At 42.5% G+C, this 19544-nt stretch overlaps 1 protein-coding gene across 1 annotated transcript in view; it reads left to right on the top strand.

Moving 5' to 3' along the window:
• LOC117936251 (nesprin-2-like) overlaps positions 1-19544 on the top strand; it is a 208747-nt gene that overhangs the window by 78543 nt on the left and 110660 nt on the right. Inside the window, exons 58-65 of the mRNA XM_034859128.1 lie at positions 3204-5599; positions 7064-7771; positions 8529-8768; positions 10844-10999; positions 11349-11590; positions 14436-16515; positions 17621-17955; positions 18896-19040. Of these exons, the coding sequence (XP_034715019.1) occupies positions 3204-5599; positions 7064-7771; positions 8529-8768; positions 10844-10999; positions 11349-11590; positions 14436-16515; positions 17621-17955; positions 18896-19040 (6302 nt within the window). The remainder of the gene's footprint in view (positions 1-3203; positions 5600-7063; positions 7772-8528; positions 8769-10843; positions 11000-11348; positions 11591-14435; positions 16516-17620; positions 17956-18895; positions 19041-19544) is intronic.

The following is a 19544-nucleotide window of genomic DNA, read 5'->3' as shown; positions in this document are numbered from 1 at the left end:
CACAATTCCACAGCACGTTGTTGCCCATAATAAAACTACTAATTTGAAACCTGAAGATAATAAGAAAGAACCTGACAGCCTGAAGTCTTCTTCAACTCCACAGATTGCCACGGAAGAAACTGAAACTACTGTTGAGGAAGAAAAAATGCTTTCTCCAACCAAAAGAAGACCAAAGGGTCCAAAACTCTCCCCAGAACATGCTACAAGGGAAGTGACAAAGACAAAGCAAGATCCTAGAAGTCAGAAGCCTTCATTGAGCATCGGAGACCTTACTGAAACTGCTGCTTTGGAAGAAACAAAGCGTATAGCAACATTTAATCTTAATGTATCAGAGCCACTGACCTCTGTCCCTGTACCGACTGATGTTACAACAACGCTTCCTCTGAAACAGGCCAACCAACAGACAGCACAGATAACAGAAGTACCAGAAAGTCAGAGGTCTGCTTTGAGTCAGAGGGCGCAAACTGAAAGTGTTGTTATGGAAATAACAAACCTCATACCAACAACAAGAAAGTCAAAGAGTAGACCGACCACAATTCCAGAGCATGTTGTTGCCCATGATAAAACTACTGATGTGGATCCTGAAGATGATAAGAAAGAACCTGACAGCCTGAAGTCTTCTTCCACTTCACAGATTGCCACAGAAGCAACTGAAACTACTGTTGAGGAAGAAAAAATACTTTCTCCAACCAAAAGAAGACCAAAGGGTCCAAAGCTCTCCCCAGAACATGCTACAAGGGAAGTGACAGAGACAAAGCAGGATCCTAGATGTCAGAAGCCTTCATTGAGCTTCGGAGACCTTACTGAAACTGCTGCTTTGGAAGAAACAAAGCGTATAGCAACAATTAATCTAAATGTATCAGAGCCATTGACCTCTGTCCCTGTACCGACTGATGTTACAACAACGCTTCCTCTGAAACAGGCCAACCAACAAACAGCACAGATAACAGAAGTACCAGAAAGTCAGAGGTCTGCTCTGAGTCTGAGTGAGACAACTGAAAGTGTCGGTATGGAAGTAACAAACCTCACACCAACAACAAGAAAGTCAAAGAGTAGACCTACCACAATTCCACAGCACGTTGTTGCCCATAATAAAACTACTAATTTGAAACCTGAAGATAATAAGAAAGAACCTGACAGGCTGAAGTCTTCTTCAACTCCACAGATGGCCACGGAAGAAACTGAAACTACTGTTGAGGAAGAAAAAATGCTTTCTCCAACAAAAAGAAGACCAAAGGGTCCAAAACTCTCCCCAGAACATGCTACAAGGGAAGTGACAGAGACAAAACAATATCCTAGAAGTGAGAAGCCTTTATTGAGCTCCGGAGAACTTGCTAAAACTGCTGCTTTGGAAGAACCAAAGCGTATAGCAACAATTGTTCTAAATGTATCAGAGCCATTGACTTCTGTCCCTGTACCCACTATTGTTACAACAACGCTTCCTCTGAAACAGGCCGACCAACAGACAGCACAGATAACAGAAGAACCAGAAAGTCAGAGGTCTGCTTTGAGTCTGAGGGAGCAAACTGAAAGTGTCGTCATGAAAGTAACAAAGCTCATACCAACCACAAGAAAGTCAAAGAGTAAACCTACCACAACTTCACAGCACGTTGCCCATATTAAAACTTCTGATGTGGAACCGGAAGATAATAAGAAAGAACCTGCTAGCTTTACATTGTCTACAACTCCACAGATGGCCACAGAAGCAACTGAAATTACTGAAAAAACACTTTCTCCAACCAAAAGTAGAGCAAAGGGTCCCAATCTCTCCCCAGAACATGATACAAAGGAAATGGCCGAGCTCAAGCAAGAGCCAGGAAGTCAGAAACCTTCATCGAGCTCAGGAGAGCTAATTCAAACTGTTGTTGTGAAGGAAACTAAGTGTATTGCAACCATTATTCTAGATGCACCAGAACCATTGACCTGTGTCCCTGTACCAACTGATGTTGCAACAACACTTCCTCTGAAACAGGCTGACCAACACCAAGCACAGATGATGGCACAACCAGAAAGTGATAGGTCTGCTTTGAGTCTAAGGAAGCAAACTGAAAGTGTAGTTATAGAAGAAACAAAGCTCATACCAACCAGAATAAAGTCAGACAGTACTGAACTAACCACATCTAAGCAAGAGCCAAGAAGTGGGAAGCCTTCACTGAGCCCTGGAGAGCTAACGGAAACCGTGGTTGTGGAAGAAACTGAAGTTATACCATCCAGGAGGAAACCAAAGAGTCTTGAGGTTTCCATAGTTCCAGAGCTAGTATCTCATCTTGGTTTACCTACTGGTATGGAGCCTAAGGAACTAAAACAAGAACCTGAAATTTATTCCGCAACCCCAGACTTTATTCAAGGTCAAGCTAAAACTGCTGTTGTGGAACAAAGTAAGTTTCTACCACCTAAGAGAGAGTCAAAGAGTACAGAACCTCCTTTTAAACTTACTGACACTCTGGCACAGACAAGAATAGAGCCTGAAGGTCACCAATATTCTTTGAGTTCCAATGACCCAAATAGAAGTGTTGTTTTTGAAGAAACAAAACTTTTATCAACCAGTAGAAAGTCCAAGAGTTTTGACTTTTACACATCTTCTGAGACAGTTGAACAGCCTGAACAAAATAAGAAAGAAATAGATGGTAAACCAACTGAAAGACACACAGTTGTAAAAATAGGAGAGCTTTCAACTACCAAAGAAAAGACAATGGGTCTTGACCTTTCCCAAGATTTTGCTACCACAGAGCTCACAAAGTCCAGACAAGAGCCAGAAAGACACCAAACTTCAACTCCAGAGGTGATCACGGCACCAGCTGAAATTACTGTTGTGGAAAAGGGTAAACTTTCACCTACCAAAGAAAAGTCAAAGGGGCCTGAATTTTCCCATGAACTTGCTACCACAGAGCTAACAAAGTCCATGAAAATAGCTGACAGGCAGAATCCATCTTTAACTCCAGATGTGATAACATCACCAACTGAAATTACTGTGGTGGTAAAAGGTAAATGTTCACCAACCGGAAGAAAGTTGAAGGGTCTGAAACTTTCCCCAGAACTTCCTACCACCGAGCTAACAAAAGCCATTAAAGAGCCTGACAGTCAGGAGCCATTTTCATCTCCAGAGGTAGTCACAACAACAACTGAATTGTCCATCGTGGAAAAAGGAAAGCTTTCACCAACCATAATAATATCAAAGGATCTGAAACCCTTCTCCGTACTAGCCACCACAGAACTGATGGATGTCAAGAAAGGATCTGACAGTCAGACAAATCCAGTGCATTCCAAAGAACAAATTGAAGCTGCTGCTTTGGAGAAATTTACTATACCAGCCAGAAGGAAGCCAAAACCTCTTGACGTTTCCTCAGCTGTAGAGCCAGTCTCTGCTCTTGGTGGAAGTATTGACCTAGAGACTAAGGAAGAACCAGAGAGTGGCAAGGCTTCAGTTGGACAGGTAGTCAAAGTAGCCACTGAAACGGCTGTTTTGACCAAAAGAAAGTCCAAGGTTCTAAATGTTTCCCCAGAACCTTCTCCCACAGAGCTTACAAAGACCAAGCAAGAGCCTGACAGTCAGAAGCAATCTTCAACTCCAGATTTGGTCACACCACCAACTGAAATTACTGTTGTGGTAAAAGGCAAGCTTTCACCTACCAAAGAAAAGTCGAAGGGTCTTGAACTTTCCCAAGAACGTACCAACCCAGAGCTTACAAAGTCCATGAAAATGTCCGACAAGCAGAAGCCATCTTTAACTTCAGATGTGGTCACAGAACCAACTCAAATAACAATTGTGGAAAAAGGTAAACTTTCACCAACCGGAAGAAAGTCGAAGGGTCTGAAACTTTCCACAGAACTTACTACCACAGAGCAACCAAAGACTAAGGTAGAGACTCACAGTCAGAAACCATCTTCAACTCCAGAGGTGGCCACAGCACCAACTGAAATAACTGTTGTTGAAAAAGGAAAGTCCAAGGGTCTGAAACGTTCGCCAGATCTTTCTCCCATAGAGCTGACAAAGACTAAGGAGGAGCCTGACAGTCAGAAGCCATCTTCAACTCCAGAGGTGGCCACAGCACCAACTGAAATAACTGTTGTTAAAAAAGGAAAGTCCAAGGGTCTGAAACGTTCGCCAGATCTTTCCCCCATAGAGCTGACAAAGACTAAGGAAGAGCCAGACAGACTAAAGCCATCTTCAACTCCAGAGGTAGTCACAGCCACAACTGAATTGTCCGCCGCGGAAAAAGGAAAGCTTTCACCAACCAAAATAATGTCAAAGGGTCTGAAACTTTCTTCCGAGCTGGCTACCACAGAACTGATGGATGTCAAGAAAGGATCTGACAATCAGACAAATCCATTGCATTCCAGAGAGCAAATTGAAGCTGCTGTTTTGGGGGATTTTACTATACCAGCCAGAAGGAACCCAACAAGTTTTGACACCTCCTCAGTTGTAGAGCCAGTCTCTGCTTTTGGTGGAAGTATTGACCTGGAGTCTAAGGAGAGTAAGGAAGAACTCAAGAGTGGCAAGGCTTCAGTTGGACAGGTAGTCAAAGTAGCCACTGAAACGGCTGTTTTGACCAAAAGAAAGTCCAAGGTTCTAAATGTTTCCCCCGAATCTTTTCCCACAGAGCTTACAAAGACCAAGCAAGAGCCTGACAGTCAAAAGCAATCTTCAACTCCAGATTTGGTCACATCACCAACTGAAATTACTGTTGTGGAAAAAGGAAAGCTTTCACCTACCAAAGAAAAGTCAAAGTGTCTTGAACTTTCCCAAGAACGTACCACCCCAGAGCTTACAAAGTCCATGAAAATGTCTGACAAGCAGAAGCCATCTTTAACTTCAGATGTGGTCACAGAACCAACTCAAATAACAATTGTGGAAAAAGGTAAACTTTCACCAACCGGAAGAAAGTCGAAGGGTCTGAAACTTTCCACAGAACTTACTACCACAGAGCAACCAAAGACTAAGGAAGAGACTCACAGTCAGAAACCATCTTCAACTCCAGAGGTGGCCACAGCACCAACTGAAATAACTGTTGTTGAAAAAGGGAAGTCCAAGGGTCTTAAACGTTCGCCAGATCTTTCTCCCATAGAGCTGACAAAGACTAAGGAAGAGCCAGACAGACTAAAGCCATCTTTAACTCCAGAGGTAGTCACAGCACCAACTGAAATTACTGTTGTTGAAAAAGGAAAGTCCAAGGGTCTGAAACGTTTGCCAGATCTTTCTCCCACAGAGCTGACAAAGACTAAGGAGGAGACTGACAGTCAGAAGCCATCTTCAACTCCAGAGGTAGTCACAGCCACAACTGAATTGTCCGCCGTGGAAAAAGGAAAGCTTTCACCAACCAAAATAATGTCAAAGGGTCTGAAACTTTCTTCCGAGCTGGCTACCACAGAACGGATGGATGTCAAGAAAGGATCTGACAGTCAGACAAATCCATTGCATTCCAGAGAGAAAATTGAAGCTGCTGTCTTGGAGGATTTTACTATACCAGCCAGAAGGAACCCAACAAGTTTTGACACCTCCTCAGTTGTAGAGCCAGTCCCTGCTTTTGGTGGAAGTATTGACCTGGAGTCTAAGGAAAGTAAAGAAGAACTCCAGAGTGGCAAGGCTTCAGTTGGACAGGTAGTCACAGTATCCACTGAAACTGCTGTTTTGACCAAAAGAAAGTCCAAGGGTCTAAATGTTTCTCTAGAACGTTCTCCTACAGAGCTGACAAAGAACAAGCAAGAGCCTGGCAGGCAGAATACATATTTAACTCCAGATGTGATCACATCACCAACTGAAATTACTGTTGTGGAAAAAGGTGAACAGTCACCAACCAAAAGAAAGTCGAAGGGTCTTGAACTTTCCCCCGAACTTCCTACCACCGAGCTAACAAAATCCATTAAAGAGCTTGACAGTCAAGAGTCATTTTCATCTCCAGAGGTAGTCACAGCAACAGCTGAATTGTCCATTTTGGAAAAAGAAAAGCTTTCACCAACCGGAAGAATGTCAAAGGGTCTGAAACTTTCCACAGAACTTAATACCACAGAGCAACCAAAGACTAAGGAAGGAACTGAAATTACTGTTGTGGATAAAAGAGAGCTTTCATCAACCAAAAGAATGTTTGAGGGTATGGAACCTTCCTCAGAAATTGCTACCACAGAGTTGATGGATGTCAAGAAAGAATCTGACAGTCAAACATCTTCAGTGTCTTCCAGAGAGCAAATTGAAGCTGTTGGTTCGGAAGAATTTATCATACTAGCCAGAGGGACGCTGGGGCCTGAAGTGCACATTTTAGAATTAGATATACAGACCAGTCCAGAGGAGGATGGAAACACATCTATCACAGGAACAAAAAGGATAAGTCCTCTTCAAACAAGTCTCCAGAGTAAAGGAGTAGCAGAAAGAAAAGATATCCCTGCTGCAGTTAAGATGACTGAAAGCAGTAATGAATGTCAAGACAATGTGGTTCAAACTTGTGAAGCATTGCCTGCTAATGAGGCAGGGACAGAATTTGTAGAAATAAGCATATCTGAGCATATGGTGAAACCAAGCCAAAGTAAAACCCAACAAGGGCTCTTCATGACGGTGCAGGAAAAACCCAAAGTGGTCAAGAAACATGGTGTCCAGGAACAGCATCCTACACTGTCGACACGTGGCATGGACAGTGTACCCATGAGCTTGGATGAAAAATTGGTTACGATAGAGAAAATCCATATGGGGCCTGAAGTGCGTATCCTACAACTAGATATACCAACCAGTTTGGAGATGGATAAAAATACATCTGTCACAAGAGCAAGAGAGCCAAGGATGGATATTGATCAAACACGTTTCCAGTGCAAAAGAGCCTCAGAAAACCAAGATAAGACTACTCCTGATGTTAAGCAAAAGAAGGCTTCAGTTAAGACAAGAGTTGAAGTGCAAAAAATCCCAACTGAAACGCAAGGGAATGTGGCTCAGAGTGACTCCAGTCAACCCCCCTCTGTGTGTGCAAAGCCACTAAGTGATACAGAGACAACATTTGAAGAAATACGCATATCTGAGAAAGAGACTGTAAAACCAAGCCAAACAGTGATTAAATTAGAGCTCATAAATACCACACAGAAAGGACCCCAAGAGGTCAAGGACCATGATGTGCAAGAAGTAAATGCTAACATGTCAACAACGGACGTGCATGATGCACCCCAAAGCCTGGATGAAAAGTTTACTAGGATGGATAAAATCCACAAAGGGGCTGAAGAGCACATTTTACAACCAGGTACACCTGTGACTATAAAGGAGCATGAAATTGCATCTGTTGCAAATTGCAACATAGCAATGGCTCCAATAAGCATCCAGCGTGAAACAGTGCCAGAAAACAAAGACCTGACTTCCGATGATATTCAGGCAGAAAAGACTGCAGTCAAGATGACCATGGCCAAGGTCAAGACCAATAAAAGACCCAAAGAGGTTAAGGATTGCGCCGCGCAAAAAGTGCATGCTAAAGTGTCTGCAAAGGATGTACATGGCTCACCTGAGAGCTTGGATGAAATGTCTTGTAGGATAGAGAAAATCCACAAAGAGGCTGAAGTGCACATTTTACAACCAGGTATGCAGGCCACTATACAAGAGCATAAAATCATTTCTGACCAAACAGAGAGACGCACAACAGATGCAAAGGAAAATAAGAAGGAAGAGAAGGAGGGGAAGAGGACAATTCAGGAAGAAGAAAGAGAAAACATGGTCAATGTGGATATACTAAATGCTCCACTCCCAATGGCCATGACCTCCACCACTGGTGAAATGATGCTCCAGAGAATGGATTCGCCACAGGTAAGACATACTCATTGTCAGACAGTGTCATTTTCCCACAATATCTAGTTTATTCTAAATGAAGTACCATCCCCAGGAAACCCTTGATTCATTATAGTATATAATGAAACAGAACTAACTCACCACTATTTCACATATCCATAATGTATCCCCACTAATTTACTGTCAATACCCACCCAAGTCAAAGGTTTCCTTGGTACAAACACTGTATTAACGAAACGGACCGTCTATTCCCCTTTTCATATTGCTATATTCAGCCTTCAAAAAGCGTCAGCAGAATTCCTTTGTAACTACAATAGAAGACAAGTTGTGTAGACCAAGAGAAGAGAGAAAAAACAATATCAATTAGTGGTAGTGGAGCAGTGGATAGGACACATGCCGTTGGTGTGGGAGACCTGGGTTCAATTCCCACTGCAATTCATCAACCAATGTGTCCCTGAGCAAGACACTTTACTTCACTTTTCAGCTAAATGTAATGTAATGTAACGATTAATAAAGGAAAAGTGCTGCCACCTGTACCACCAATGGTTTCAGTGCCTCGGGGTAGTAATTTGAGCTTCCTCATACATGTTATCACTGTCTTGCTAGTTAAAGGGGGTAAGGCTTGGTACACTTCCAAACAAAAAGTATAATTCAAATGGGATAGGCTTGTTTTACAAAAGTTATTTTCTTAGCTCAACCAAAACGTTATACAATTGTATGTTAGAATTTTTCCTGCAGTGGTGTTTTGTGTCCACAATGAGATCCGGGTTGCAAGGCTGACACAATATCACCTGCATCACTGCAGGCAGTTCAGAAATATTCAATTGACATGATCTGGGGTGAGGAAACCCTGGTGACAGGACTGGCCTCTCAGGAAAACAAAGCTCTAGCCGAAGCAAGCATTGTGAAGACTGAGAAACGTGTTTCAAAGTTACCAGAAGGATCTACCACGAGGAACATTTTCACAGAAATACAGCTACTCTCAGGGACCGGACCCAACAGCCAATTTACTGAGGTATCATAATTTCTGTGTGCCTCAGTGTCTTTTTTTAAACTGCCACTAGGACTGACAAAGTTAATTATCATTAATTATCTGTTTAAATAAAATTATCAAATCCTTCACATACAGGCTTTAAGTGCATACAAGGATACGGGTGTTATGAGCATAATGTCACTAATGATGGTTTAAATATAGCTCATAGTTGCGTTATGTGGCCTCCTTTTCATCCTTTTTGATGCTCCATGTGTATCAAAGAACAGGATATATTCGCAGTATTCATTTTATAAAGTTATAATGCATAGTTTCTGTTGCCCCAATCAGGATTTCTAAAACTGCTTACACTTTTAATTAATTTTAATTTACACTGTTTATTGATCCCCATTGGAGAAATTACAATTTACACTCTTTTTTTAGTAATCACTACACACATGCCTGAAATAGACACACACATGCTCAGGACCTATTCATGCACAAATAGAGAGATGTCAGAGTGAGTGGGCTGCCAGTGCTGGACCAGTGACCTGAGCGGTTGGGGGGGTACGGTGCCTTGCTCAAGAGCACCTTGCTGTGCCCTGGAGGTGAAGTGGCATCTCTCCAGCTACCAATCCACACTCTGTACTTTGGTCCATACGGACACTTAAATTGCCGACCTACTAATTCCCAACCCAGCTCTCTACGGATGCAAGCCTTTGGTGATCGCGCACCTACGTTGTAAAACCCATTAGTAACTTGTTCAAGAGCAGCAAGGCAACGTCCTTGTCTGACCTTTGTTCCTTTTTTTGCGCTATCGAACTAGGAAATCTGGACTAAGATCTGTTTGTCTTCGCCGTTGGCCACTTTCTTTTGGGAATTTGAGTCCTTCTGCTGAATGTGTAAGTTTTTTTCTTAGCAGTACAGTCACTGACTGAAGTGTTTTGCGGATGCTTCTTCAGGTTTCAGCTATGTCTTTACCTGTTCCAGCAGTTCTCTTCGCCTCCAAAGCTGAAAGCTTCTGTTGTCCTTTTTCAGTGGTGCTGTGAAAAGCATCACTCGAGCTGCTGTCACCAGACTACACCATTTTGTGAACACAGCCACACTAAGACGCTGGCCTCACTAACCAAGGAAATTCCACAGGATGCAGAACGGCTGCGGATCGGCTCCGCTCCGTGTCTGCTCTCAGCCCCGACGTCCGTCAACTCCCACTCGGTCTAGACCTGTTGCGGATTGGCTGCGGCCATTACTGAAAGCTGAAGTCACGAAGACAAGATCTTGCAATTCACATAGAATAGAACCACAAAATCAACCACATTTTGTTTCCATCCAGAGGAGGAGAGAGGAAACAACTCTAGGCTGTGTTTTCAAGGTGTAGTGCAGGGAGATAGCTTCCGCTTCCTGTTGAATTTGGGGGTAACCTCTCCTCTTCTGAGTCGGATCTCCCTTGCGCTAGACTCGGTTTCACTGAGCTTTGAACACTAAGAAATTGAAAGGCATTACATCAGTGAGTTCAAACTGCTTATCGTGTGTAATTTGGACTGATACTGAGATGCATCAGTGCTGTTCTGTAACTGGTGTGGTGCTGCCACTATTTTCTTGGTTTCCACTTTGACCTTAGACATTTTTTGAGTGATAGAGACATTACACTTTGCAATTGTTTGTTTGTCACAATATTTGTATAATAAGTGTTGTGCTAATCCTGGGAACAGTCAAATTGTATCTTCATAGTTGTATCCATATGATGACAGACTTAGGTTAATATTTCACAAGGTCCGAGGGCTAGAGGGATGCGGTAAGTAGAGCCCATAATGTTATCCTACAACTAATTTTGATACTGTACAGTATGGATGATAGCAACAGGACATGCTTTGAATTCTTGAGATTTAACAATACAGTGTTAGGGACAGATCAGATGGCAAGAGAGACTTGACTTGAACTTACCCCTTAAAGACTTGAGACTTGACTTGGACTTGAGCTCAAAGACTTGAGACTTGACTTTAACTTCAAAAAAATCTCTTACGAACAACATTAAATAATGTTTGGACTTGACCAAAACCCATTTGGCCATTAAATGGAATTTTGAGACTCCAGACTCTGAAGTGTTTCTGTGTATTTAGGGTAAACCACTTGAGGATGCCCCAGAGGCTCTGATTACATCCACCATTGATCTGGATAACCGTCTAAGCAGACTGGTGTCTCAAGTCCTGAGCTGCAAGAACCACCCAGCTGATCTCAACCCAACAGCCATGGCCCAGCAGCTGAAGGAGGCTCAGGTGCAATTCCAAATTACTGGGTGCATGACTAACTAGAGAAATAAAAAAATGCAGGCAACAGATTGATATATAAATATTGGTGCACAGCATGTTGGGTTGTAATTCTAAACTACCTAATGAATTGGAAATCTCTATTGCTTTTCTTTACCAGCCTGTTCCAAAGGTGGATATTACTGACAACAACAACACACAAATAATTGTGCAATAGACAATTACGATAGTAATGGTTAAAATAAACAGTCATAGCATTTTACTTATGTGACGGTAACAAAAAGATAATCTTAACAAACATTTGTATCAAAAGTACAGGGTTTGGATAATTGTGTTTACTTTCTCTTCTTGAGTACAGCAGTGCCAAGAGACTGCCCAGGATCAGATGTCATTGCTTTCTCAGCTTAGAGGAGCTGATGCTGAGAACAAGGATGCTCTGGAGCATGTGGAGGACCAGTGGAGCACTGTTGCCCAGGATGCTGCTGCTGTCATCCAGAGTAAAGAGGCCCAGCTGCTACTGGTGACTGATCACTGCAGACAGACCAAAGCAGCCAGGACCACACTGGAAAGACTGACAGCAGAATTGGAGGCTGTCAGAATGTGAGTACTCATCTGAAGGTTACAGTTTAAGGGACTATACATTATGTTGCAATAGAAATAGAGCGCATGTCATCATATTCTGAAACCCAGGCCCACCAGAAGGGAAAATAATCGGTGCCACTATATGCAACAAAAGGCTGATACGCTAACAAAACGTAGCATAAACACTTTAGATTTGAGCATGCCAGAGGATTATTATTCAAGCAACCCATGACTAACAGAGATGACACGTTAGTGTTTAGTAAGCTAATGTTGACTATGTGTTAGCAAGCAAGAATTGATACTTTGCCCGCTTTTGTTTAGTTTATATATTAATGATTTGCCGTTTGTTTGCACTGAAGTCCAAACAATTCGTATGCAGTCAACACCGTAGATGTTACATGTTGATGTTATATGTGCATGTCAGGACAAAACATCTGGTGGCTGCCAAACTCACCACAACCATGGATCAGATCACCAATTGGCTAAATCATTCTTCGCTTCAACTTAATGTAGGAATGTTTTTCAGAAGAAGACAATGTGACATTGTGTCAAATATAACCCAAAACATTATGATTGTGCCACAATTTAAGTATCTTATTTTCGACTCTAATCTTGCTTTAAAAGCACATATTAAGAAAGTGTGCAATAATAATAATTCAAGTTTAGCCTAGCCAATTTTAAATATATTAGAAATGACTTCTAATGCTGCCAAATAATTTATGGAGGCCATGATTATGTTACATCTAACATATTGTCTGACAAGCTGTGGACTAACTGTCAGAATTTGTGTCTTAGAACCCAAAAGCAGACAAATAGACGGTTCAAAAATTTTATTTATTAATAAACTGGAGAATAGCTGAACGGGGCTGATGAAGAAATCCTCTCAGGCAACAGAGCAGGCAGGTGACACAGGCAGGGATGACAAAGCAGCGGGCTGGTGATGGCAGGTGAATAGTCGCGTCAGCAGGCAGGTAAAATAACAGTAGAACTGAGTGGTTTCCTTAAGAGTACAAAAATAGGATTAAGACAGATAAGGCAAAAAACATCGTAATACAAACATTTCAGAGACTGATACTAGCTGGATTCTAGTAGATACTGGCTGGATCTACTAGACTTAACAATCCTGCGCCAAACACAGAGCAGCCACAGCTTTAAGGTCCCATAACAGGCTGCTCTTTGGATGCTTTAAGATAGATCTAAGTGGTCCCTTAAAAATGAATACAATCCATTTAATACCATATCTGAAGTCTCTTTCCCAAAATTCAGCCTTGGTGCAGAATTACAGCCACTAGAGCCAGTCCCACAATGAGCTTTCCTTAGTATGTCATTTAAAAAAAAAGATTATTTCTTCTGGGTTTTTTCTCTTTATTAGATAGAGACAGTGGACAGTCATGTGAAAGGGTGAGAGAGAGAGAGAGATGTGGGGGGATGACACGCAGCAAAGGGCCGCAGGCTGGATTTGAACCTGGGCTACTGCGGATCTTAGCCATCATGGGGCGAGCACGCTTACTCAGTGAGCTATAGGCCACCAGTATGTGTAAATTTGAGTCTGTAGCTTTTGAAGAAGAGAGAGGGGCAAGGTGGAGGCTGGGCGTGTGGCCTTAACCAACTGTCACTATGCTCATTTGACAGTCATGATGTCTCTCTATCATTGGTGGGCCAAATTCTCTGGGCAGACAAAGCAGTGAAAGGGAAAGTAACCAAGATCGACCCATCTAAGCTTTCATATTCTCAAAGGCAGAGCAGGATACCCAGGGCTCAGTTTACACCTATTGCCATTTCTAGCCACTGGGTGGACCATAGGCAGGTTGGGGGGATTCATATTATTGTTACAAAACCTCATAAAGTGAAATTGTCGTTCTATGGGACATTTAAGACACTGAGCTGATGAGCCATGGGAAACAGGTGAGTGATTGGAGATCTTCTGGAGCCGCGCGTCATCCCAGGAGCCGCCGGCCCACACACAGCACTGTGAGAGATGGAAAAAAGAGCGAGTAGAGGAGAGGGAGAAGAAAAGAAAGAGAAGGCTCCAGAAAAACTCAGCCTGTCACTTTCCCATCTGTGGCTTTGTGACACTTACAGATGATCATTAAAGCCATTAGCTACTCTTTACAAGAAAACACTCAAAGTTTGAGACCAGAAGCCTAAAAGCTTGCATTACTGTATTATCCTAAATAACCGTAAACTGCTGAGCTGAATACAAAAACATCTGTCTGGTCTACAAAATTCTGCGTAACACTGCTCCTCCTTTGAACTCTTTCATAATCCAGCGTAACCCAAGGAATGCGTAATACATAATACAAAATATAAATATGATGCTTAATTTACAGACATAACCTAAAACTGACATCTGGATATTTGACTTGGTAACAAAATGCTTGCTGCTCACAAAACGTTAAGCATAACATTAGTTAGTATCAGTCTCCCCATTATCCCTGCCGATTCCCCATGTCTGCAACCACTTTTCTCTTCATAAAAGCTAAGCTTCTTTGGTTCGGCAGCTTATGAAAACTTAAGTGATGTGTTTATTACATTCTTGGTAGGGCATATCATTACACAGCAATTTTAAGGTATTTTTCTGTTTGCTAGCAGACAGATTTAACAAGGAGCAACCTTCATACAAAACAAGTGAATGGAGAGCAAAGAGTTTTCCCTCTGGTGGGGGTGGGATGTAAACGTCCTCTGTCTCTATAGCGAACTAAAAAGGAGCAAGACTGAGTCAAGGCTAAAAGGGGGCAGAGACCAAAAGAATAGGACTGTGTTATTTTGTTTGTTAACATTAAATGTAATGTAACTCTTAACACACTCCCTCACACTTACATCTTGTTCATTCATTAACAACTGTTAACTGTTTTTCTTTCAGGTCACCAGAGGAGAGCAGCTCCAAGGAGGCAGAGCGACTGGACTCCTTACAGAGGAGTATGGAGGAGAACAGAACAGTACTTGGGGAGTTGCTCATGACCCATACCAAGTTATACCCCCACCTTAGCTGGTCTAAGCGAGCACTCGCACAGACTGAGCAGAAGAACCTGCAAGAGAAGTGGAGAGGCCTGGAAAGAACTTTGGAGAGAACACTGTATCACACAAATGTCCATTTACATGAGACCAGAAGCCTTCAGTCGGCAATATCAGATCTTCACGAACATTTGGAGACAATCGGCAAAGATCTTGAAGCAAAGTCTACTTTAGTTAATCAGTGGAACTGCAAGAAGGCGCAGCAGCTGATGGTGGCAAATGCTGAAGTTAAAGCTGCCTGGCAAAAATACTTTCATCTGCAGCAGCTGTTGGAGGCGCTACTCGTCAGCTCACAGAGGGAGAAGGATACAACAGAGATACAGCAGGGGCTTCAGAGCGTCAAACTCCAACTTTGCCACACAGAGGAACTAGTGTCTTCTCAAACTCAGAGCAGCAGCAACGCCATCATGGACAAAATTATGGTGGTGATGAGGGATGGCCTCGTCTGGGCGAAGCAGACAGAGAGTGAGATTGATGGCCGGAGGAAAAGGGTCGCTCTCCTCCCCGAAGAGGTGCACCGGCAGCTCAGAGATCTGAAAAAGCTGCAGTCTAAGGTTATGGCCAAACAGGGACAACTGGAAACACTGGTGGAGGAGGTGACCGAGCTTCTTCCACAGCTGGACCAGGCTGAGGAGGTGCCCATGGTGCGGTCCTCTCTGAAATCCCTCCAAGAACTCTCAAAGTGGACGGCTGAGAAGCTAGCCAAGGCTGTTAGAGAAATTGAGTCTGGACTGCAGACCAGGGAAAAATTTTCTGAGCAGATTGCTGACCTAGACTCCTGGGTTTTGGCTCATCTGTACAGAGAGGCATCCAGGAATCCAAAGAGTAATGTAGGTAGTGAGCTTAGGAGCCCCGCTGAACTGGACCGCAGAGTTCGTCAGATCCAAGAGACCCTGGCTCAGGCTGAGAAGCAGACCGCTGTCTGTGAGGCTCTTCTAATGAAGAGTAAAGACATTGCCTCTGAACTCAGCATCACAGAGAACTGTCAGCTTTTTGACAAGCTTACCAACCTCCAGGAGGACATCAGAGCCATCAGTAGCTATGAGAAGGCCAACAAAAAAGAGCTGGACGAACTCACCCACACTCTAGATTCCAGTAAGAAAAACCTGGTCGCCATAGAAACAAGCCTGAGGCAGATGTTGGTAGATCTAAGTAGATACAGATTCCCCATCACGAGCGAGTCCCTGCAAGTTTTGGAGCCTTCAAAACACATGATTTTGGAGCACAAATCCCAGATTGACCTTCTGCAACGGTGGATCCCCCACGAAAAGATGAGGGAACTGTACTCAATAATTTCTCAACTTCTCAGAAAAATGGTCAACTTGGAAATGAAAGCCAGAGGCCATGAGAGGTACCTGAATAACCGGCAGTATGTGGAGGACCTTAGTGAGAACGTTCAGGAGCAGGTCCGTCAGGCCAAAGACGACAGCCTGGCGCTGGCCAAGAAGTACCAAGTCTGTCAGACCCTCCTCGTCCAGCTTCCTCTTATAAAGTATATGTCTGAGGAGGCTGGCTCCAAACTCCAGATGATATCCGCTGATCTTTACCCGTCACAGCTGAGCACAGAGCGACAGAGACTGAAACAAAACGAGGAGAGCCTTGACACCTTGGAGATGATGCTCTACAACAATCTCAGCATCATGGAGTGGGACCTGCTGAAGGATCTGGATCTGGACTCAGAGAAGGCAGCCACTCAGACCTTCCTCTGGAAGAAGCAGCAAGAGCTCAAGAAAGTCCCGATGTTGGAGCCAAATGAAACAGAAATTAACAATGAATACCAAAAGATCATGTATTTGAAAAAGACTGTTGAGTCCAGAATGAGAGCACTGGAGGTTCTAGAGCAAAAGAAGGGAAAGAGACAAGGACATGGATCCCAAGATCTGATAGACTTAAAGAATGCAGTCCTCCGTGAATGTGACTCACAAATGGCAAGTTGTGCTGTTCTTGTTTTTTTTTAATGAAAAAAATGTTTTATTTTTGATATTGAAATGTTTTTAGTTTGCCAGTGACTTTTAATTAAGCATAAACAATTATAGAGAAGCATTTGCAAGTTAATTAAATTTTTTTTTTGGTGTCTGACAACTATTTTATTCATCTATACAAAGTGAAACCCTCCCATCCTGTAATCTGCAGCTTAAAACAAGTTAATTCCCTTATTTTCACATACTAAAATTGTGCCTTGACTGAGGCACACAAGTCATGTCCAGAACACTGTCAGTCAGCAATTTTTCAGACCAGGCCCACTGAAAAACTAGTTTAGCAACAGTTTCAAAACCTTTGACACCAGGTCAGAACTCAAGCTATATCTGAAGCTAAAATCTTATTCATACTGTACTACCAGTGATGTAGTATTTAAGACCACTTTTTGAAGATCTAATCTCAGAATTGACCATTACTTGGTCTTGTCTCGGCCTCAGATAAAGGAGACTCTGGATTATATTTACTACTTTTATTTTGCACATATTAAGATTTATATGTTATAATTACCGTGATGGGTATTAAAATGACTTGCCTCAAAAGCAACCAATAGCTAGACATTTCTAATTTGACATTTGTTACTGTTTACCTCTCTCCACCCCGCATTCCCAAGAAAGTGAATGCGGGTGACAGAAGAAGAGGCTCTGGGCGTCGGGGAGATGTCAGCCAAATTGGGAATGAAAAAATAATTTCATACAGGAATGTGGCTCTTTCTGATTAATTCGAGGAGTCCCTATGATTACTATTTTCCATATTTTATCATGGCATTCAGTGCGGGACTCACACTGGTCTTGACTAGGTCTCCACCCCTCAAAGTCTTGGTCTTGTCTTAGTCTAGATACACTCTGGTCTTGGTGATGAATTGGTCTCAGTTTAGGTAATCTTGACTACAACACTAATTTGCACAGTTGTGTGCATACTCTGTTAAACAAAGCTGTGACAAATTCTATTTGACATGGATAATATGGTCAAAAACATCTACAAAATGGACTGACAACTGAAAGCCCTTATGTGATTAGAGTGTTTTGTTAAAATTGTATGTTTATTATATCTTAGGAGAACATCTGCCAGGCCAAGGAGTCTCTGAGAGGCTACATGTGTGCTGTTCAACAAGCAGCACAGTTCCTAAGGGACATCCAGATTTCTCTGCTGCCGCCGCAGGGCTCTGCTGGACTCTGTTCTGAACGGCTGGAGGAAACCCAGCAAGCTTTGGCCTCACTACAGCAGCAGTTCCAGACCCATGTGGAGCAGCTTCAGAGCCAGGTTACCCTGCACCCTTACCTGTCCCCCCAGAAGGTGGAGCAGCTTCAGGAGACAATTCTCAGCCAGCTCCTGGTAAGGATGTCCACTCTTCAGGCAAAGGGACACATACGACTGGAGTGTCTCAGCAGGTAATAGCCTCACAATTTAAAGTTTATTATTAGATTATTTAAGCTTCTCATAAAAGTCTTAAAGATGCCAGTTTGTACTTTTATGTCCAAAGAAAAAAACTAAAATGTATTTTATGTCTTACTTTGATAACCATACAGACCACTCAAACACGAAAATAGAATAATAATATGTATAACCTTCATGTAGGGCTGGGATCATCAATATATGAGGTTAGATATCATCTTAACTTTTGAATATCGTAATATGATACAAAGTGTTGTCTTTTCCTTGTTAAATAGCCTGCATTACAGTAAAGTAATGTTATTTTCTGAAGTTATCAGGCTGTTCTAGCTTGTCTATTAGCTGCCTTTACCCACTTTGTCATTGTATCCACATTATTGATGGATATTTATTAAAACTCTTGTGTAAAGCTAGCTCACCCAGTAAGAATGTGCACCCTATGTAGACTGAGCCCTTTGCATTGGCCCGAGTTCGAATTTGACCTGCAGCCCTATGCTGCGTGTCATCCCCCATCTCTCTCCCACTTTTCCTGTCGATTCATTGTCACTTTGAAAAAAAGGAAAAAATCCCCCAAAAATAATCTTACATTTTTTTTCCGTAATATTTGATTTTCTCCATATGACCGAGCCTTACCTTCATGCATCACATATTACAATAAATTAGCATTATTCAAAGACATGTTTACAAAATGCTTTAAGGTATACTTTTCAAGAGTAAATGAGACAGTATATAGGTTTTGTGAAGTGTACAAAATCTGCATGTAATGAAAATAGTGAGAAACATGTAGAAACTGGGCCACAAAACACCCATTTCCTGGAAGAGACTCAAATACCTACCTAGACATCCACCTATTCTGTCCATTCAACTTTTTTTGAATGTGAGCTTAAGCCATATCTTCTTCTTCTTAGACATTAACAGTTCTGAAACTCCATCTTTCAGTTGCGCGGAACATCACAGAAAATACACCCAGTGGCAAGATGAGATCATCCAGAGTGTGAAGAGCGCAGAGAACAGCCTCTCCCAGTTCATCTGTCAAAAGGTCACCTGTCTCACTGACTGCATTGACCAGCAATCCAAGCTCAAAGTACGTATCAGATTTCACCACTCCGGGGACACGTGTTATTCACCACTTTATGTTTTGAAGTAAAAGTTATCTCAGAAAGTGAGATCAGTAAAGCATTCAAGAAAAAAGGCACGGCAACTTTATTTCTACAGCACCTTTCAGCAATAAAGCATTTCAAAGTGTTTTACACAAAACATTAAAGAGCAAATAAAAACTTTAGGTTGCTTAACGTAACCCCGGTTCTTTGATAACAGAGTGAGGGATTTCACTATGGGAATTACCTTGGCCTGACCAACTACAGAAGCACCAATGACACCACGTCTGTCCGTGACAGACAGGTTTCAATAAATCCCTGACACGCCCCGGGGCAAACTGAGTGCATGATGGATGCACAGAGAGTGCATGAATGTCGCCAACCCGTTTTGCAGACGCCAAGGCCAGCAACAGCACTGTCTTCAAAGACAGATGCTTCAGGTCGACCTCCCCCAGTGGTTCAAAAGGGGGGCTAGCAAGCCCATCCAACAC

Source organism: Etheostoma cragini, chromosome 20, assembly GCF_013103735.1.
Source record: "Etheostoma cragini isolate CJK2018 chromosome 20, CSU_Ecrag_1.0, whole genome shotgun sequence".
In the NCBI taxonomy this organism is placed as follows: Eukaryota; Metazoa; Chordata; class Actinopteri; order Perciformes; family Percidae; genus Etheostoma; species Etheostoma cragini.
Note: the sequence above shows the minus strand (reverse complement) of the source record. Positions and strands in the feature narration are given on the sequence as shown.